This window comes from Hyperoodon ampullatus, assembly GCF_949752795.1.
Source record: "Hyperoodon ampullatus genome assembly, chromosome: 5".
Lineage (NCBI taxonomy): Eukaryota > Metazoa > Chordata > Mammalia > Artiodactyla > Ziphiidae > Hyperoodon > Hyperoodon ampullatus.
Genome location: NC_136918.1, coordinates 140473214 through 140490567, shown reverse-complemented (window position 1 = coordinate 140490567; position 17354 = coordinate 140473214). Strand labels below are relative to the sequence as shown.

Genomic DNA, 17354 nt, shown 5'->3' with positions numbered 1-17354 from the left:
AATGGAAATAAACATTGACTTCATGCAACAAATGTAATGTCTTAGGGTTTTAAATTATGTATGGAATTAAACTAATAGTAGTAATAGCTTGTATATAGGGAGGAGATAACTTTAGTATTGTTAGATCTTTGCATTTTGTAATCTCTAAAATAATTATAAGACTAGCAAGAGAATATATAACTACTAAGCTTAATAGAGGGGGAAATATAAAAAGACAAGAAAAGAAAGAAAAAGAAGTGTGGGAAAAGTACTGAGATGATACTAGGATATCATTAAATGGCATTGTAATCATAGATTACTTGTAAATGCATTAAATGGTCCAGATAAGAGAGAAAGATTTCAGACATAATTGAAAAACCTCACCTTCAATATAAGGGTATAGGGAGTCTGGATGTAAAAAAAAAAGTAAAGGATGGAAACAATTACCCAAAAATTAACCATAAGAAGGCTGGTATAGCATACTAATATTATTAGATAAAAAGGCATTAAGGCAAATACCAATTTTAGAGATAAAGAGGGATAATTTATAATGATTAAATGTTTAGGAAGGAAGAAGAGTTCTGAATTTGTATGTGTTCAGTAACACAGCCTCAAAATACATTAAGCAAAAATAGAACATATGGGGAAAAATAGACCTCCATAATATTAATGGGCAATAAGCACATCTCTGTCTCTTTCAGTAGTTGGAAGAACCATCTGTGTCATTAAGAATATAGATTTGAACAATGTAAATAATAAGCTTGATCTGTATGACACATTAGAACACTGCATATTATATTTGCATCATTTCTTTTCAGTCATAAGTGGATTATTATATAAATATTGTCCACATTCCAACCCTTAAACTAAGTTCTCAATAAATTTGAAAATACTGAAAATAATCCTAAGTATATTCTCCAATAGTAAGCTGGAAATTACTAGCAGCGAGAATTAATAGAATAATCCTCACTTTTATAAATTAAGCAATACACTTTTATGTAACCCATGCATCAAAGATGAAATCACAATAAAAATTTGAGAATATTTTGAACTGATTAATAATGAAAATATTATAATTATAACTTGTGGGATATAGAGTTTGGTAGCCAGCCACCAAGATGGAGCCCAGTGATTCTTGCCTCCTCATACTGTTACCCATTGGTAGTCTCCTTGTTGAATAGGGTTGACCTGTGTAACCTATAGGATACTGGGAAAGTGATGTAGGGTGACTTCCACTGCTTGATAGTGAAAGGTTATAAGACAGTGGGAGTCACTATCTTATTCTCTTGACTTGAATGGAAACGTCTGTCTTATTCTCTTGACTCACTTGTCTTGAGAGATGCCTGCTGTGTCATTTCGACAGGACACTCAGACAGCCCTATGGAAAGGTCTTCATGGTGAATAATTGGAGTCTCCTGCCTTAGCCATGTGAGTCGGCCTTTCTGGAAGCATGTCCTCCATCCTCATTTAAGCCTTGGCTGACATCTTGACTTCAACCTCAGGAGACCCTGAGCCAGAACCACCCTGCTAAAGCTGTTCCTGAATTCTTGACCCTTAGAGACTGTGAAATAATGAACATTTACTGTTGTTTCCAGTAGCTAAGTTTTGGGATACTTTGTTATACAACAGTAGATAATTAATACCCAGCTGAAGCGGTGCTGAAAGGGAAGTTTATAGCCCTCAATGCGTGTATTAAAGAAAAGGCCGAAATTCAGTGATTAGATGTATTTCTCAGAAAGTTAGAAAAAGAACAGGAAACAATTAAGGATGGAAAAAATAAGCATAACAGTAAAGAGTATCAACAAAGCCAGAAGTTCTTTGAATGAAATACTAAAAATGGTGTAAGACTGAGATTAATCTAGGATCAACATAGAAATATCATCAATAACTATTATCATATTTGGAAAAGGGAATCACTGTAGAACCTTCAGACACTAAAAAGTATATTTTAAAAGTTTTATATGGAAAATTTGAAAAAGTGAAATAGGTAAATATCAGAAAAACACTTAAGACTGGCATAGAAAGAAATAAAATCTGAATAGACCTGTAACTATAAAATGCATTGAATCTGTAGTTAAAATTCTTTCTCTACCTGTTAGTATTTCTGTCAGAAATGTTTAACCTGAATCACATGAGGAAGCAGTCAGACAAATCCAAATTAACAGTTTATGAAAGCAGTCTATATCCTTCAAAAGCTTAGTTTCAAAAAGACAAAAGGTGGGAGAACTATTTTATAAGGAAAGTAAAAAATGTGACAAATATAAATATGTGATTTGGATCCTGTCTTTAAGAGAGGGAGAAAAAAAAGAAAACCTATAATGGACATCTGAGAAATTGGGGGAAATTTCAATATTAATTGTATATTAAATGTCTTGAGTCTTATAAATGTATTATGTAGGAGAATATCATTGTTCTTAAGAGATACATGCTGAGGATTTTAGTGTTGAAGTGTCATGACGTCTGCACCTTAGATTCAGATGGTTCTCAAGTCCATCCAATAGCCAGGGGCAAGTGTGGCAAAATATTAACGATTGGTGAATCTTGGTGACTGGTATGTGAGTGTTCATTGTACTATTCTTGCAACTTTTATGCAGATTTGAAATATTGCGAAGTGACATTTGGGGAAAATGAACAAACACTATACTATCACTGCAACTGTTCAACATTAGCAAGTACTACTAAGCAAGAAAAAACAAAAATGTATAAATATTGGAAAGAAAGAGAAAAAAATTCTCATTTTCTTTTTTTTGGCCGTGCCGTATGGCATGTGGGATCTTAATTCCCTGACCAGGGATCTAACCCCTGCCCCCTGCAGTGGAAGCATGGAGTCCTAACCCCTGGACTGCCAGGGAAGTCCCCCAAATTCTCATTTTTCAAACAGTTTGATTACCTACTTGAAAAAGCCAAGAGAGTCGATGGAAAATGCCTTGACAGATTTCAGTTTAATCTTACAATAGTTGTGGGACCAGATAATGATAATGGCTGCAGAGTATTGTGAATGTACCAAATGCCACTTAATTATACATTTTAAAATGGTTTAAGTGGTGAATTTAACGTTGTGTGAATTTTACCGCCTCCTCCACTCCCCCATGCTAATAGCTCTGTCTAGAATGCACATGTGAGCACACAGGAAAGATTTGCATTTTAACAGTTAATAGGACAGCTTACTACCTTTAATGCATTCTTTAATAGCAAAATAGAGGATCAACATACATTAAAGACTGCTTATTTTGCCACTGAATAAGTTGTAAAAGTAGAAGTTATTATGCTCTCAGGCACATGTTATATACTAGACAGTTACTAAGAGTGTGTGATTTCAGGAAAACTATTTTGACTTTGGAAGTAGACATGTGAGATTGCAGTACAGAATCACAGAGCCAAAAGGGACTTCGAGAAATTGCAGGTCTTACTGTTTGCTTTATTTAGAGATGCATGTTACAGTCATCGATGAGTAGCTTTGAGGGTGGTTAATAAAACATGGCTATATGTCAGCGGTACTGCATTTGAGGAAATGTTGTTACTTAGAAACAGTAAAAGGAAGACTTCAAAAGTTAAAAATGCCTGTTGGGTACTAAAAAAAAAAAAATCTCTTAAAACGCAAACTTAAGAGGATTTACCTGGTGAATTCTATTAAAACCTATTAGAACTGCTGAGAGCTTAGTAAAACAGATAGATATAGGACCCATGTCCTAAAACCAAAACTTTCTTATAAACCATCAATAATCAGTTTGCAAATATAATGAAAAAAGTACATAATTCACAATAGCAACAAAAGCTTCACATAGGAATAAACTTACCAGGAGATGGGGAAAGGTCTTAAAAATAATGACAGAACCTTGGGTGGTGGGGAGGGAATAGTCTAAATAAGTGAAAATGTCTACCATGCTCCTGAATCAGGAGATTCAATGTTGTAAAGATGTCACATCTCCAAATCATGGTATAAAGTCAGTGTATTTACATTTGAAATCCCAGTTGCTTTGTTTTAATGGAACTTGGCATGTTATCAAGTTCATTTAGAAAGAGAAAGATAAGCACAAATAGCCCCCCCCAATCCCTCAAAGAAACAAAAAACCCTCAACTTTTTGCCATACTAGATATTTTAAAATGCTTTAAAAGATGCTGTAGAGAAAACAGTATAGTGGCAACCCAGGGCTAGACAAAGACATCAGTGAGACAGAATAGAGAGCAACAAACGACTTGTGTATCTGTCATATTAAGTCACCTGTGTTCTAACTAACTTTAATTAAAATTCTTAAAGTACTCTGTGTTTGCAAGGTTACAAATTTTACCTTGTTGTTTTCATTTTAATTAACAAGAATATCCAATTGTCAATATAATTTCAGTTATTACTTTTAATGGGATATTCTCTAAAACTCATTGTTAGTCCATATTCTGAAACATATCTACTTAGATGTAAATAATCACTTAAAAAACCCTTCATTTCTTATATTCGAAGAGAAGGAGCTTAGAAGAAGCTTCGCTGAAGAAGTCATAGGTTCAAATCCTATCTCTCTTACAAAGTGTATATAACCTTGGGAAAAAGCATGAAACAGAGATAATAAACTATATCTCTCTGGCATGTTGTAATGATAAGTAAGTATGTAACTCATACGGAAAAAAAAAACAACCCATTTCTTCCCAACACTTCCTTTTCTCTTAATGGAAATACTGGTCTTCCTTTTGCTTAATTAAGCTCCTTTATCTTGAATGTCTCATCAGTCAGCAAGTTGTGTTGCTTCTTTCATGAAGGTAGGGGGTACTGCCCTCCAGTTAAGGTTCTTGGATCAATTGGATTGATTCTTGGTTCTTTATTTTATCTGTTCCTTTTCAATCAATATTGTATACTGCTGTCAGACAAATCTTTGGGTTGCCTTCAGTGTTTTACTTGAGAAGTACAGTTAACCTCTTAACTTGCTGTTATTGGGTCCAGATTTTCTATCCATTTAACCCCTTTCCATACCACTTCTAAAACGAACACTTAGTCTTATAGATCTTTCTGTTAACTATCACATATCACATTCCCTCTCACTTTTGTATTTTTGTTCATCTTATTCCTTTGCCTAGTGCGTTTTTCTTGTTTTCCTTATATTTTTCTCTTTTAAGCTGCCTTAAAAGCTGCCTTTGGTCCAGGATGTCTCTGGACCAAATTGATCTTGCTTTCTCTAGCTTGTTTGTGTAGCACAAATGTTAGCCCTGTTCTGAAGTTATGATATAATTTTTGTGTTTTCTTATAATACTTTTATGGTTTTGTTATTTAAATATTTAAAATGTTGATCACTTGGAATTTATCCTGCTTTACAGTCTGAAGAATGGATCCATTTTTCCCCAGATTGTTGCACAGTTGTCCCTTTACCATTTATGCATTTAAGGTCCATTGTTCCCTCAACTGATTGAGATGGCTCCTTTATCTTAAGTCTTGTTTGTGTATTAGGGTCCAGTTTGGACTTCACATTTTTCCATTGGTCATTCTGTCATTGTGTACCTACTGTGCCCCATAGTTTTAATTAATCGGCTTTGTGGTAGATTTCACATTGATAGGACTAGATCTTTACTTTCTCTTTGTAAAAGTTTTTCTGACTATTCTTGTTAGTTTTGAAAATAATCATTTATTGAGATCACATTACATTTAGAAATTAGAGATAGACTTCATTTTTTTACAGGTTATGAGTTTTCACTGCAATAATATCACCTATGTTTTGGATTTCTTGTGTTTTACTTAAAGTGTTAGTTGAAGTTAACTTTGAAAAACTGTTTAACTTCAGTAGCAGCTCAGGAAGCTGAATTGTAAATGTTATTCCTTTTTAGTTTAGCCCAATGGCCAAAGGCTCTCAAAGATACATGGTCTCTACTGGTGCTGATGGGACAGTTTGTTTTTGGCAGTGGGATTTAGAATCCCTGAAATTCAGGTAAGTGACTTTAATTGTGTAATAAGTTTTCTTTTTTAATGTTGTTACAGTTTAGTTTAGTGAAATGAAATCTGATTATAAAGAGAAATTGTGTATTGTGGTTGCCTTTTTACTTTTGAATTTAATTTTTGTTATATACAGCATATGTGCCATATTGACTACTGTTTACACTGTACGATTTAGATAGTTGGATATGTAAAAGGAGCATAGCCATGCTGTCTTAGTGGGCACATCTTTTTGAGAAAGAAAAAGTGATAGTATATATGTGAACATTTTGAAAAATGTTAGAAATGTATAATTACATAGGCAGAAATTTAGGCAGGATCATTTAAGAATCAGACCTGGATCATAGCCCTGCACTGCCCAGTGTGCCCGCTAGCCACATGTGTCTATTGAGCACTTCGGGTGTGGCTAGTGCAATTGAGGAATCGAATTATTAATTTAAATTTAACTGATATGATTCAGTTATTACAAAACTTTTAAGCATATTTCAAACAACTTGAGTATTTGAATTTAGTTTTTCAGCTATAAGTTTTATGAAATCTGAGTACAGATCAAGTATTTTTAATGAAAACTGTTCAAATTGAGATGTATTATTAGTGTCTAGTATGATCTGGAAGATTTAAAAGATTTAATAAGAAAGAACCTAAAATTCTCAAAATTTTATTAACATTGATGTGATATTTTGGATATATTGGTTTAAATGAAGTAAAACTAATTTTATCTTTTTACTTATAATGTGGCTACTAAAAAACCCTAGTTTTATCTTTATACTTATGATGTGGCTACTAAAAACTTAAAGTTACACGTGTGGCTCGCATGCCCTTTCTGTTGGACCATGCTGTCACCCGGTGGTTCTACATCCTGCTCTGTGGCCTCGATAATGGATTCTCTTACACTGTCTGAGCTTTAGTCACCTAAGTTACAGAACGGGGGTTAGTAGGCTTGTTCTTTCTGTATACTATGTTCTGTATAAGTTTGGGGATTGGACAGTCCTCTGAAATCCATCCAGCTATAACAGCATATGTGGAAATATTTGGTATACTGTGAGGTACTAGAAATAAGATTATAACATTTAAATATGCTAGATTAAAACCAATATTTTAAACCATGTCAATGTGCTAAACTAATGTATTTTAAAACATCTTCTTTTCAAGTCCACGTCCCCTGAAGTTCACTGAAAAGCCTAGACCAGGCGTTCAAATGCTTTGTTCTTCTTTTAGTGTTGGTAAGATAACTTTAGTGTTTTTTTCTTAGTTTTATTTTAGCATTTTGAATGACCACATTATGAGAGAGAGCTGGCAAAAAGGAGGCTTAAAGTGTCCATATGAGCAATTCCTGTGCCATGTGCCCTGTGTGTATGATAAACCAAGAATGCGGTTCTTTTAACTGAACTGCATGTTTTTGGTAGTTTAAATTTGTTTTCCACACATCTTGTGAAATTATTCTCCATTTTCTTTCCTTGTACAGTGGACTTGTGTGAAACCTTTCTTTTTGGGAGAGGTCAAAGATCTTTCCCCATAGAAGTCTGAAAATTTGAACAAGCGAACTTTATATTCCATAGCTAGGTTTAGGTGTGTAAAGCTGTTTGGGAAGCAGAGCCCCTTTTCCTGCATTTTCAGAGCCGCAGCACCTTAAAGCCATTGTCACAACTAATACAACAGAGGGAGATAGTGAACATTTCCAGACTGAATTAACTTTTAAAAATTAAGCCTCATTTGATGTGTGCTTCCTGCCCTCCCTGCCCCCCTGCCGCCCCCCAGCACCACCAAACAATTCTCCGACACTAGTTGGGTGTCCTATAATTCAACTCAGTTCTGACACTACCTACCTAGGGAACAGTGTCAGATCCCACAGGTTAAGGGCTCAGTCCTACAAGATGCCCCACCTGCCCACAGCCTCAGACCAGGTTGTCACCTGTGCTTCTGACTGATGGGCTATATAGAGCAGAGATTCCCACAGCTTCCTCCGTGGGTTTGATTAATTTGCTAGAGCAGCTGACAAAACTCAAACATTTTACTCACTAGGTTTTCGGTTTATTATAAAAGGATATAATTCAGGAATAACCAGATGGAAGAGATGCATAGGATAAAGTATGTGGGAAGGGGCACTCTCTGGGTGTGCCATTCTTCTCTGATCTCCACCTGTCCATCAACCTGGAATCTCTCTGAACCTTGCCCTTTTATTTTTTTGCGGTACGCAGCCCTCTCACTGTTGTGGCCTCTCCCGTTGCGGAGCACAGGCTCCGGACGCGCAGGCTCAGCGGCCATGGCTCACGGGCCCAGCCACTCCGCGGCATGTGATATCCTCCCGGACCGGGGCACGAACCCGTGTCCCCTGCATCGGCAGGTGGACTCTCAACCACTGCGCCACTAGGGAAGCCCTGAACCTTGCCCTTTTGAGTTTTTTATGGAGGCTTCATTACATAGGCACAGTTGGTTAAGTCATTGGTCATCACTGTTGATTGAGCTCTCTCCCAACGAAAACTGATTTATTGAGATAAATTTAGTTTTGGCATAGAGAGCTTGCTTAATTTAATATAGAAATTTGGTTAAGATATTTGTTACAAACTGGATTTTTTAAACCTTAAAATTTTTATTTCAGGTGGTATGTTTTTAGCCACAGGTAGTACTGATCATGTAATCAGAATGTATTTTTTGGGGTTTGAAGCACCTGAAAAAATCGCAGAACTTGAAAGTCACACTGTAAGTATTCATGTTTTAAAATTCTGTAGATTGTTAATATTCCTGTTGGTTACATAGCCTCATATTGCTAAGGGAAATTGTTACAGATTTTAATTTTAACTTAAATTTAGGGGGAATTGGATTTAAAGGTGAAGCATGATATTGACAAACTCAGCACCTTACGGTGCCAGATACTTTGCAGTGGTTATTTCAGCTTTAAGTCCAGACTCTTGATTATGATAATTAATCTGGGTGATTAGGTTTGAATTGGGTCTATTTATCTAAACCAAGCTCATGAAATTAGAATGCTGTTTTATCAGTGTGTACTAAGATAGATAACTCTCAGTATTCTGGAGTGCTGGTTAGCGGGCAGGTCATCTGTTCTCCTATAGGAAGTTCTGTGAAGTATTTGATTAAAAAAATCACTTTAAAAGAAATTATTATTATTATTTTTTGCACATAATCATCGAAGTGAATAATGCCTTGTTTTCAGCTACTTAAACCTTTTATTTTGATCACTTTCTACACATATCAATTTTTATACAGATGTAATTAATTGCAAATACTGCTTTAATTTTAGAAGTAGGCTTCTTTTTACCACATGTGTCTATCTTTGAGACAAGAGCTGTATCTTAGCCTTATTAGGTTCGTAGTTAGATTCTTTGCACTTAAACGTACAATATGTGTTTGAATGGCAGGGTTAAGCAGCGTAAGCGCGTATCTCTAGCTTTAAACCAAATATGCTTCTGGCTCTAAAACTGAGTGCGTTTTCTTTGTGTACAGACTTATGTAGATGATTACTTTTGTGTTTGGTTTTTTTCCCCTCTTTAGGATAAAGTTGATAGTATCCAATTTTGTAACAATGGTGATCGGTAAGTAAGTGTGTGTGTGTTTGTTTTTTTAAATTTTTAAATTTAATTTTATTTTTATACAGCAGGTTCTTATTAGCCATCCATTTTATACACATCAGTGTATACATGTCAATCCCAGTCTCCCAATTCATCCCACCCACCCCCACCCCCACCCCCCACCGTGTTTGTATTTGTGAGTGTGTTTTTAGGTAAATATACTATGCTTCCTATTAGTATAACTAATACATCACTTTGTAGGTATATATCATATTGCAGGTACTTGTTAGTAAATGTAATAATTGAAGGAAAAGTGTCTGGAGCAGGGAGGAAACAATTAAATGTAAGTTTTTAGAATTGTAGTTTCTGTAGCCTCCTATGACCAAAAGTAGTTTTTCTTTATCTCACTGCTGGCTAAATGTTTGATTTATAGGAAAATTAGATGTAAGGATAAAGAAATTTGTTATATTTGAGTAGTTAAAAGAAAATCTTTTCTAATCAATCACTGTGATGTAATGCAACAGAATTATCACTTAAATTATATCCTTTGTGGTCCCCAGTGTCTTTTCAGGTACCTTTCCTAAACTGTGATTTTTTTAACACTTAACTTTATTAAATGATAGCTTTATTTTTACACATGGCTAGCATGAATTAATTTGAATTTAGAGTTAAGATGCTTATAATGGTGCTTTTGGTCTTACTGTTTCTTCCATACATCTTTAATTGTCCTTCTCCCCCCCACCCCCCTCCAAATACTTATTGTACATTGTCTTTTCAAAACTCAATCTATTCGAGAAGCTAGTGATTGAGTTTGAAATGTGCTTTACTTAATAGGGCCAGGCAAATCATAGCAAACCAAATTTTCTCTGTTTAGATACGCACTAAATTCTGTGTCTTTTGGAATTAACACCTATAGATTTACCTGCAGTCAAGATAGCTACAATAAAAATTTTTTCACTTGAAATATTAACTGTAGCCCTTGGTAGCACGTATGTGAGTAGGAGATGTTCTTCTTTTCTTTTAAGGTTTTTAAGTGGTAGCAGAGATGGAACAGCACGGATTTGGAGATTTGAGCAGTTAGAATGGAGAAGCATCTTACTGGATATGGCTACAAGAATCTCAGGGTAAGTTGAGATGGTTTGTTTCTAAGTAGGTGCATCTTAAGTACTTGGTCTCTCTCTCTCTCTCTCTCTCTCTCTCTCTCTCTCTCTCTCCCCCTCTCTCTCTCTCTCTTTCTCTTTCTCTTTCTCTTTCTCTTTCTCTCTCTCTGGTTGGTTGATTGCTTTGTTCAGGGGACTGGAGCCACGTCCTGTTGGAAGAGCTACAATCTAAGTGAATGACTCCCTCCTGCACATCTGACAGATAAATACTTAAACCTCGTATATTCTTTTTTTTTTAGAATTAATTAATTAATTAATTAATTTTTGGCTGCGTTGGGTCTTCATTGCTGTGCGCAGGCTTTCTCTAGTTGCGGCGAGCAGGGGCTACTCTGTTGCTGTGCATGGGCTTCTCATTGCAGTGGCTTCTCTTGTGGAGCACAGGCTCTAGGCGCATGGGCTTCAGTAGTTGTGGCTTGCAGGCTCTAGAGCACAGGCTCAGTAGTTGTGGTTCATGGGCTTAGTTGCTCTGCGGCATGTGGGATCTTCCTGGACCAGGGCTCAAACCCGTGTCCCCTGCGTTGGCAGGCAGATTCTTAACCACTGTGACACCAGGGGAGTCCCCGCCTACTATTTCAAAAAATATATAAAAATAACTCAAGTATATCAAATGTGAAAATTTTCAGAAAATTCTGCTTTTTGAAGGTAGGATTTTGGAATTTTTAAGAAGTCACTTACAGCTACTTCTGGTGAAAAAAGCTAACAAACACACTTTATTTAGGTTTAAAAAAATTGGGCTCCAGTGGGAGTGAAAATTTTTCTTTTTGTATGCTGAAATTTTGGTTTGTAAAATGGCATTGAAGGCAAGTTTGTCTAACTGTCCCCCTCCCTCAACCTCCAAAGTCTCAAGAACGTATCTTGAGCATCTTTGAGATAAGTTTAGTACTTTCCAATATAAATATTACAAATTTCAAATACATTGCTTTTTTTGGTTTGTATATTTTGGGAGGCAGTACAGGTAGTGGAAAGAATATGTGTTTTGGAGTCAGACCTTTGCTCAAATACCATTTACACTGTTTATAGCTATATAATTTTGAGAACATCATTTAATATTTATTAATCTGTTTCATCATCTGGGAAGTGAGACTACCTGCCTTTAAGTATTGTTGGCAATTTTAAAGCTTGGTCTAAAGTAGGCATATCAATGTTCTTAGCAGTTTTTCTGAGAAATGTCACACATTTTAGATCTTCATGTCTGCTTTATTTTTAGTAATAGTAGGAGAAATTAACCCATTCTCTGCTGTGGCTCAAACAGTTATATTGGATTTCAAAATAAATTTGATATTAATATTTTTGTGGAATGATCTGTGGTAGAGAATGGAAAGAATACATACTAGAAATCTGATAATCGTTCACAAACAGATCTTTACAATTATTTAGAAATGTTACATCTGGATATTTAGAAACATCTTAGTGTGAAAATGAATAATAATAAAAGAATGGCAGTGAAGAACATTAGAAATGGTATCCGCCCATGAACAATTATTTTATTAGGCAAAATAGGAATACCATTGTAAAAACTTGAATAAAAATTTTAAAATGAGACTGAGAACTATTTATTTTTCTTGTTGTCACCCTCTCTTCATGGAGAGAACTTTTCTTGTATTTTCCTTCATGGTGGAAATATTCTTTTCTCATTTGAAGTTTTACTTATTTCAAATCTTGAAAGGCAGTGTTTTCTGTGTGTAAAAATTGATGGATATATTTGTTTTAGTGTTCTAATCTTGGCTAATCAGCTCGATGAAATGCAACACGTCTGTTAGTAAATTCAAATGAAGTGTGGAGGGTCTTAGCCTGTATTTCATTTTGTCATTTATTTATTTATTTGGCTGTGTTGGGTCTTAGTTGTGGCATGTGGGATCTTCGTTGCAGCATGCAGGCTTCTCTCCAGTGGTGGCGCTCGGGCTCTGTAGTTGTGGCATGTGGCCCAGTTGCCACGTGGCCCAGTTGCCCCGTGGCATGTGGGATCCTGGTTCCCTGATGAGGGCTCAAACCCGTGTCCCCTGCATTGGAAGGTGGATTCGTAACCACTGCACCACCAGGGAAGTCCCTTTTTGTCTTTTATGTTACACTTCCTCTGACCAGTCTAGTTAGAGTTATTCTCTCATTTGTGTTCCATGGTGTTTACATAGATAGGTGTTACATAGCACTCATTCCATACTCTTGTAGCCGTTTTCTTTAAAATACATGTTTATTATATGCTTAATCATTTCTCAGAATGTGCTCTATGATTTTAGAAGCAGCTAGGTCCCCCCTAGTCCCCCCAACCCCATACTACTGACTGCTGTATTTTATACAGAAGCTTTGCATATTGCTTTCATAAAGGCAGCAAAACACTGCAGACGTGTATCCAAGACCATTCTTGGCAAGGACCTGTAGGAACAGTTTATAGGGAAGTAGAAAGAGATGAATGCAACTCATTTACAGTTCAGCAGGTTGAGAGTATGTCAGGCACTTTACTAGACATTGGGGTCATGAAGATGAATTACCTTCTTTCTGTCTTCCTGAAGTTTTTTGTCATCTATAGAGAGTGAAGCCGTTGAAAGTATTACTTATAGGGCTTGGGGTCGGGAGAAGGGAATAATTAGAAAAGAGGTAGAGAGAAAAAGCTTTGCTTTTATGAGCGGCGGCAGTATTCTGAAATCTGCCTGTATTCAGTCTCCGAACTGTTTGTAAATCATCCCTTACCCCTCGAGATTTTGCCCTTGTCTGTTTATAGACAACCTTTTGCGGGTCAGGTGTGATGAACTCTCTATCGGTAAGGTATGGACATGAGCTGGATTACTTCAGTTATTTTTGTATCGATGAGGGATTGTGTACATTGTACAGCCTCCTACACATACAGCATTGCACATTTCTTATTTTTTTTCTTAGAGATTTATCTTTAGAAGAGGAAAGGTTTATGAAACCCAAAGTAACAATGATAGCTTGGAATCAGAATGATAGCATTGTTGTCACAGCTGTGAATGATCATGTCCTCAAAGTGTGGAATTCTTATACTGGACAACTGCTTCATAACTTATTGGTAGGTAGTTTTTATAAAATATAACAAATCAAAAATTTTTGAACTATAATTTTATTTTTAATAAACATGTTTCATTTATATTATCAAATGAATAGAAATTTGTATATATACTAATGTATAAATTACTGTCATTAATACATATTTTAAAACTCTTATACACTGTGGCAATATGGGCTTTTAATTTTAAACCTGTAACTTGCAAACCCTCCTTAACTGTATGACTTTGTTGAATAAAGGGACATGCTGATGAAGTATTTGTTTTGGAGACACATCCCTTTGATTCCAGAATTATGTTATCTGCAGGACATGATGGCAGCATATTCATATGGGATATTACAAAAGGCACCAAGATGAAACATTATTTTAATATGGTAAGTGGAGTGAGCGGTATCTTCATGCATGTTTGCATTTGTTTCAAGTATTTGGATAATGAAGTGTAGCCAGAAACTGATTTGCATATTTTGGCAGTTTATATTTCTAGAAATCAGGGTACTACTTAGTCTGATAAATATCTGATAGCCATATATACATACACGCATACATACAAATGTGAAATTAATCTGTATAACTAATTTACATGAGGGAAAGATTTTCAAAATTTATTTATTTAGCTTTGTGTGTGTGAATTTGTCCCCGCCTGTGTTTAGATTGGCAAAATTATTGTAATTCACACAACTTTTTCACTATTTAAATTTATTAAAACATTTGATAATAAGGACTTCCTGGCCATCCAGTGGTTAAGACTCAGCACTTCCAATGCAGGGGAACTAAGATACCACATGGCACGTGGTGCGACCAAAAAAATGTTGATAATAAAAAATAATACTCAGTAGAGTCATCTAGGGAATCAAACATCATTGTTTGTTTTTCAGCGTTTCTTCTTTTTGCACATGAATATTTGAAAACCAGATTACGATCTTATTGCGTGTTTTTAGAATTTCTTATACATAACTACAATACAGTTACCAAAATAGGCAAATTTAACATTGATAAAGTAGCATTGTCTAATCCAGGTTTATATTCACATTTTGTCAGTTGTCTTAATAATGCCTTTATAGTTATATTTTACCCCTTGGACCAGGATCTAATTCAGAATCATGCATTGTATTAAGTAGTTATGTATCTCTAGTTTTGTAAGATCAATAATTCTGCCTTTTTTTTTTTCCCCTATATCTTGCCCTTTTACAGGCAAATAATGTTACAGGATGTCTCTGTTTTGTCTGATATTTCTTCATGATGCAATACTGTTACACATTTTTTTGATGTAATAAAACATAAATAATAGTGTGCCCTCCATGCATTATATTAGAAGGCACATGATACTTATATGTTCCACTGTTATATGGTGATAATTATTAATATTTGGTTAAGGTGGCATCTGCCAAGTTTCCCAACTGATTTTTAAAATAGTTGTTTTTTTCCTTGTAAATTAATTTTTTCAGAGACTATGTAAATGTCTGGTTCCTCAGTAAACTTTCACAAGTATCAGTATCCATCGAAGGCTTTCTAATGGCATCGTTCTTTACATACTTATTAGTTGGCATTCTTGCACATAGTTCTGTAATCCTTTCTCATTTTATGTAAAGAATGTTTTTCAAACCCTTAAATATTTTTTAAGAGTTTGCAAATAGATTTTTGACAGTAAATTCAGCCTATCTTAGAAGTATGTTACCTATATGGTTAATTTACTGTTGTTGAGTATTTAAGTGGTTTCTAAAATATGCACAGCAACAATACTTTGAATGTTTTTATACATGGCTGTTTAGGTAGATCTCTGATTATTTCCTTGGGATAAATTCTGAGGGAAATGTGTAAAAGGGCTTGTACATTGTTAAAACTTTTGATTTATATATATATATATATCTCATATATAATGATAGGTTTATAAAATTACTCTTCAGTTTATATTGAGATCCTATTCAAACTGTAATTAATTTTTGAGGCAATGTAGTAGCATCCTATAGGTGAATGATTCTTAGATATTTGATTGAAGACCATCTTAGTTCATGTGTTCCATGTTTTTGTTGTTTTTTTTTTGACCTTAAAATTTTTATTTCAATGTGCTTACACTGGACAGTTTCTTCAACAAACAGTTTAAAATACAGTTTTTTATTTATTAACATTAAGTGCACTAAAACAACTCAAATAGCCTGACCCAAGTACATCATTGGGCATCTATGAAACTTGCATCTCTGTTCAAATTACTGGAAAAAGAACTAAGCCTTCTTCAATTTTTCTGTGGCCTTAAAATTCATAGGTACATCCATCTTTTAATTAGCCTTTAAAACTCAATAGGAACATTACAAACTACATTTAATCTATTAAAACAGAAAACTACATTAATTCAGGCTTTAAACAGAATATAAGCTAAAATAACCTCTAAGCCAAAGAGTAATCTGAAAAAAGTCTCAAATGGGCAACGATGATCTTATTTCCAGTCAGACACCAAAAATTGGCCTTGTATACTGAATTCTTGTTACCTTTACTGCTCAGCTGAGAGTCTCCTAATTCTCTAATGCTAGACAAATTATGTAGGGTTGTAAACTACTAACAAAAACAGTATTTCATTAAGTAAATAGTTAACATAATGTGACACTGAAGTGTTCTCCAGGCACAGTTGCAGGTCGGATTTTGTCAGGAAACATTGTGTAGGACTCTTCAGATTGCGGGTAAACACCAGAGTCTGTCTTGCTCTGCCTAGGTGGGTTTACCCACTTGGGAAAACTTGCTTCTCAGCAGGTACCCTTAGCAAAGCTTTTGGTGCAGTAATTTCCACATGTATGATAGGAGAGTAGCTGCCACCATCTTTGCTTTACCAGCCAAGGGCTCTCCCCTCCCCACCCTCCTCTGCTTTACTTGGACTGAAGGTCTCAGGCCAGAGGTGTGAAGTGGTGCCAGGGTGCAGGTTGGGCTGTGGTGGAGGTGGCTCTTCAAAGGACCCTGGGGGTGAATCTGTGTAATAGGAGGGAAAATATTTACACATTTTTTTCCTTTTTATGTTATGAGAGAATGCAAATTTGTATACATGGATTATCTTATTCAGCAAGTCCCTAAACATCCCAATACCTTAATTCCACCCCCCCCATTTTGTTCATTGGCACTCAGTCATGTGTGGTGTAGCAGTAGTGAATTGTTGCTTTTTGAGCGTGTATTTAGGTATGTATGTGAGTTTGTTTTGGCAGTTAGTTGGGTGGATGAATCCTTTTTCCAACGCTGATTTAGCTTGTCCTAAAGTTTAATTATTGGAAAGTTATAGGCTGAGACAACAGATAAGCATAGCTCTACACTATTGAGTTAATGAAACAACTCATTTAACTATAAATTGATAATACTAAACTACTATAATTTACAGTTAAAAAACAAGAATAAAACAGTTTAAAAGTTATCTATTTAAGGCAACATTCATGATGCACTTAGAGTATCCTTTCTGAAATTTGTGGCAGTTTGAAATAAGGTAGTTGCAGGTGTAGGCATTTACATATGCACCCTTGAGACTTTGCAGCATTACAAATTTTGCATTTCCACTTAGTCATCTAAGTGGAAAGCTTAAACTCCATGAAAGTATTGATTTTAGTTCATGAATTCCAAACTTTATTAATCTTTAATCATTTCCCTTGTAGGTTATTTTATTATTTTATTTTTTTCCTGTACGCGGGCCTCTCACTGTTGTGGCCTCTCCCGTTGCGGAGCACAGGCTCCGGACGCGCAGGCTCAGCGGCCATGGCTCACGGGCCCAGCCGCTCCGCGGCATGTGG

General features: G+C 35.4%; 1 protein-coding gene across 1 annotated transcript in view; it reads left to right on the top strand.

Annotated features, from left to right (window-relative positions):
• Positions 1 to 17354, top strand: part of BRWD1 (bromodomain and WD repeat domain containing 1) — a 111664-nt gene that overhangs the window by 32774 nt on the left and 61536 nt on the right. Inside the window, exons 9-15 of the mRNA XM_079704143.1 lie at positions 5785 to 5885; positions 7043 to 7113; positions 8490 to 8590; positions 9401 to 9441; positions 10443 to 10541; positions 13449 to 13599; positions 13836 to 13970. Coding sequence (XP_079560269.1) covers positions 5785 to 5885; positions 7043 to 7113; positions 8490 to 8590; positions 9401 to 9441; positions 10443 to 10541; positions 13449 to 13599; positions 13836 to 13970 — 699 coding nt within the window. The remainder of the gene's footprint in view (positions 1 to 5784; positions 5886 to 7042; positions 7114 to 8489; positions 8591 to 9400; positions 9442 to 10442; positions 10542 to 13448; positions 13600 to 13835; positions 13971 to 17354) is intronic.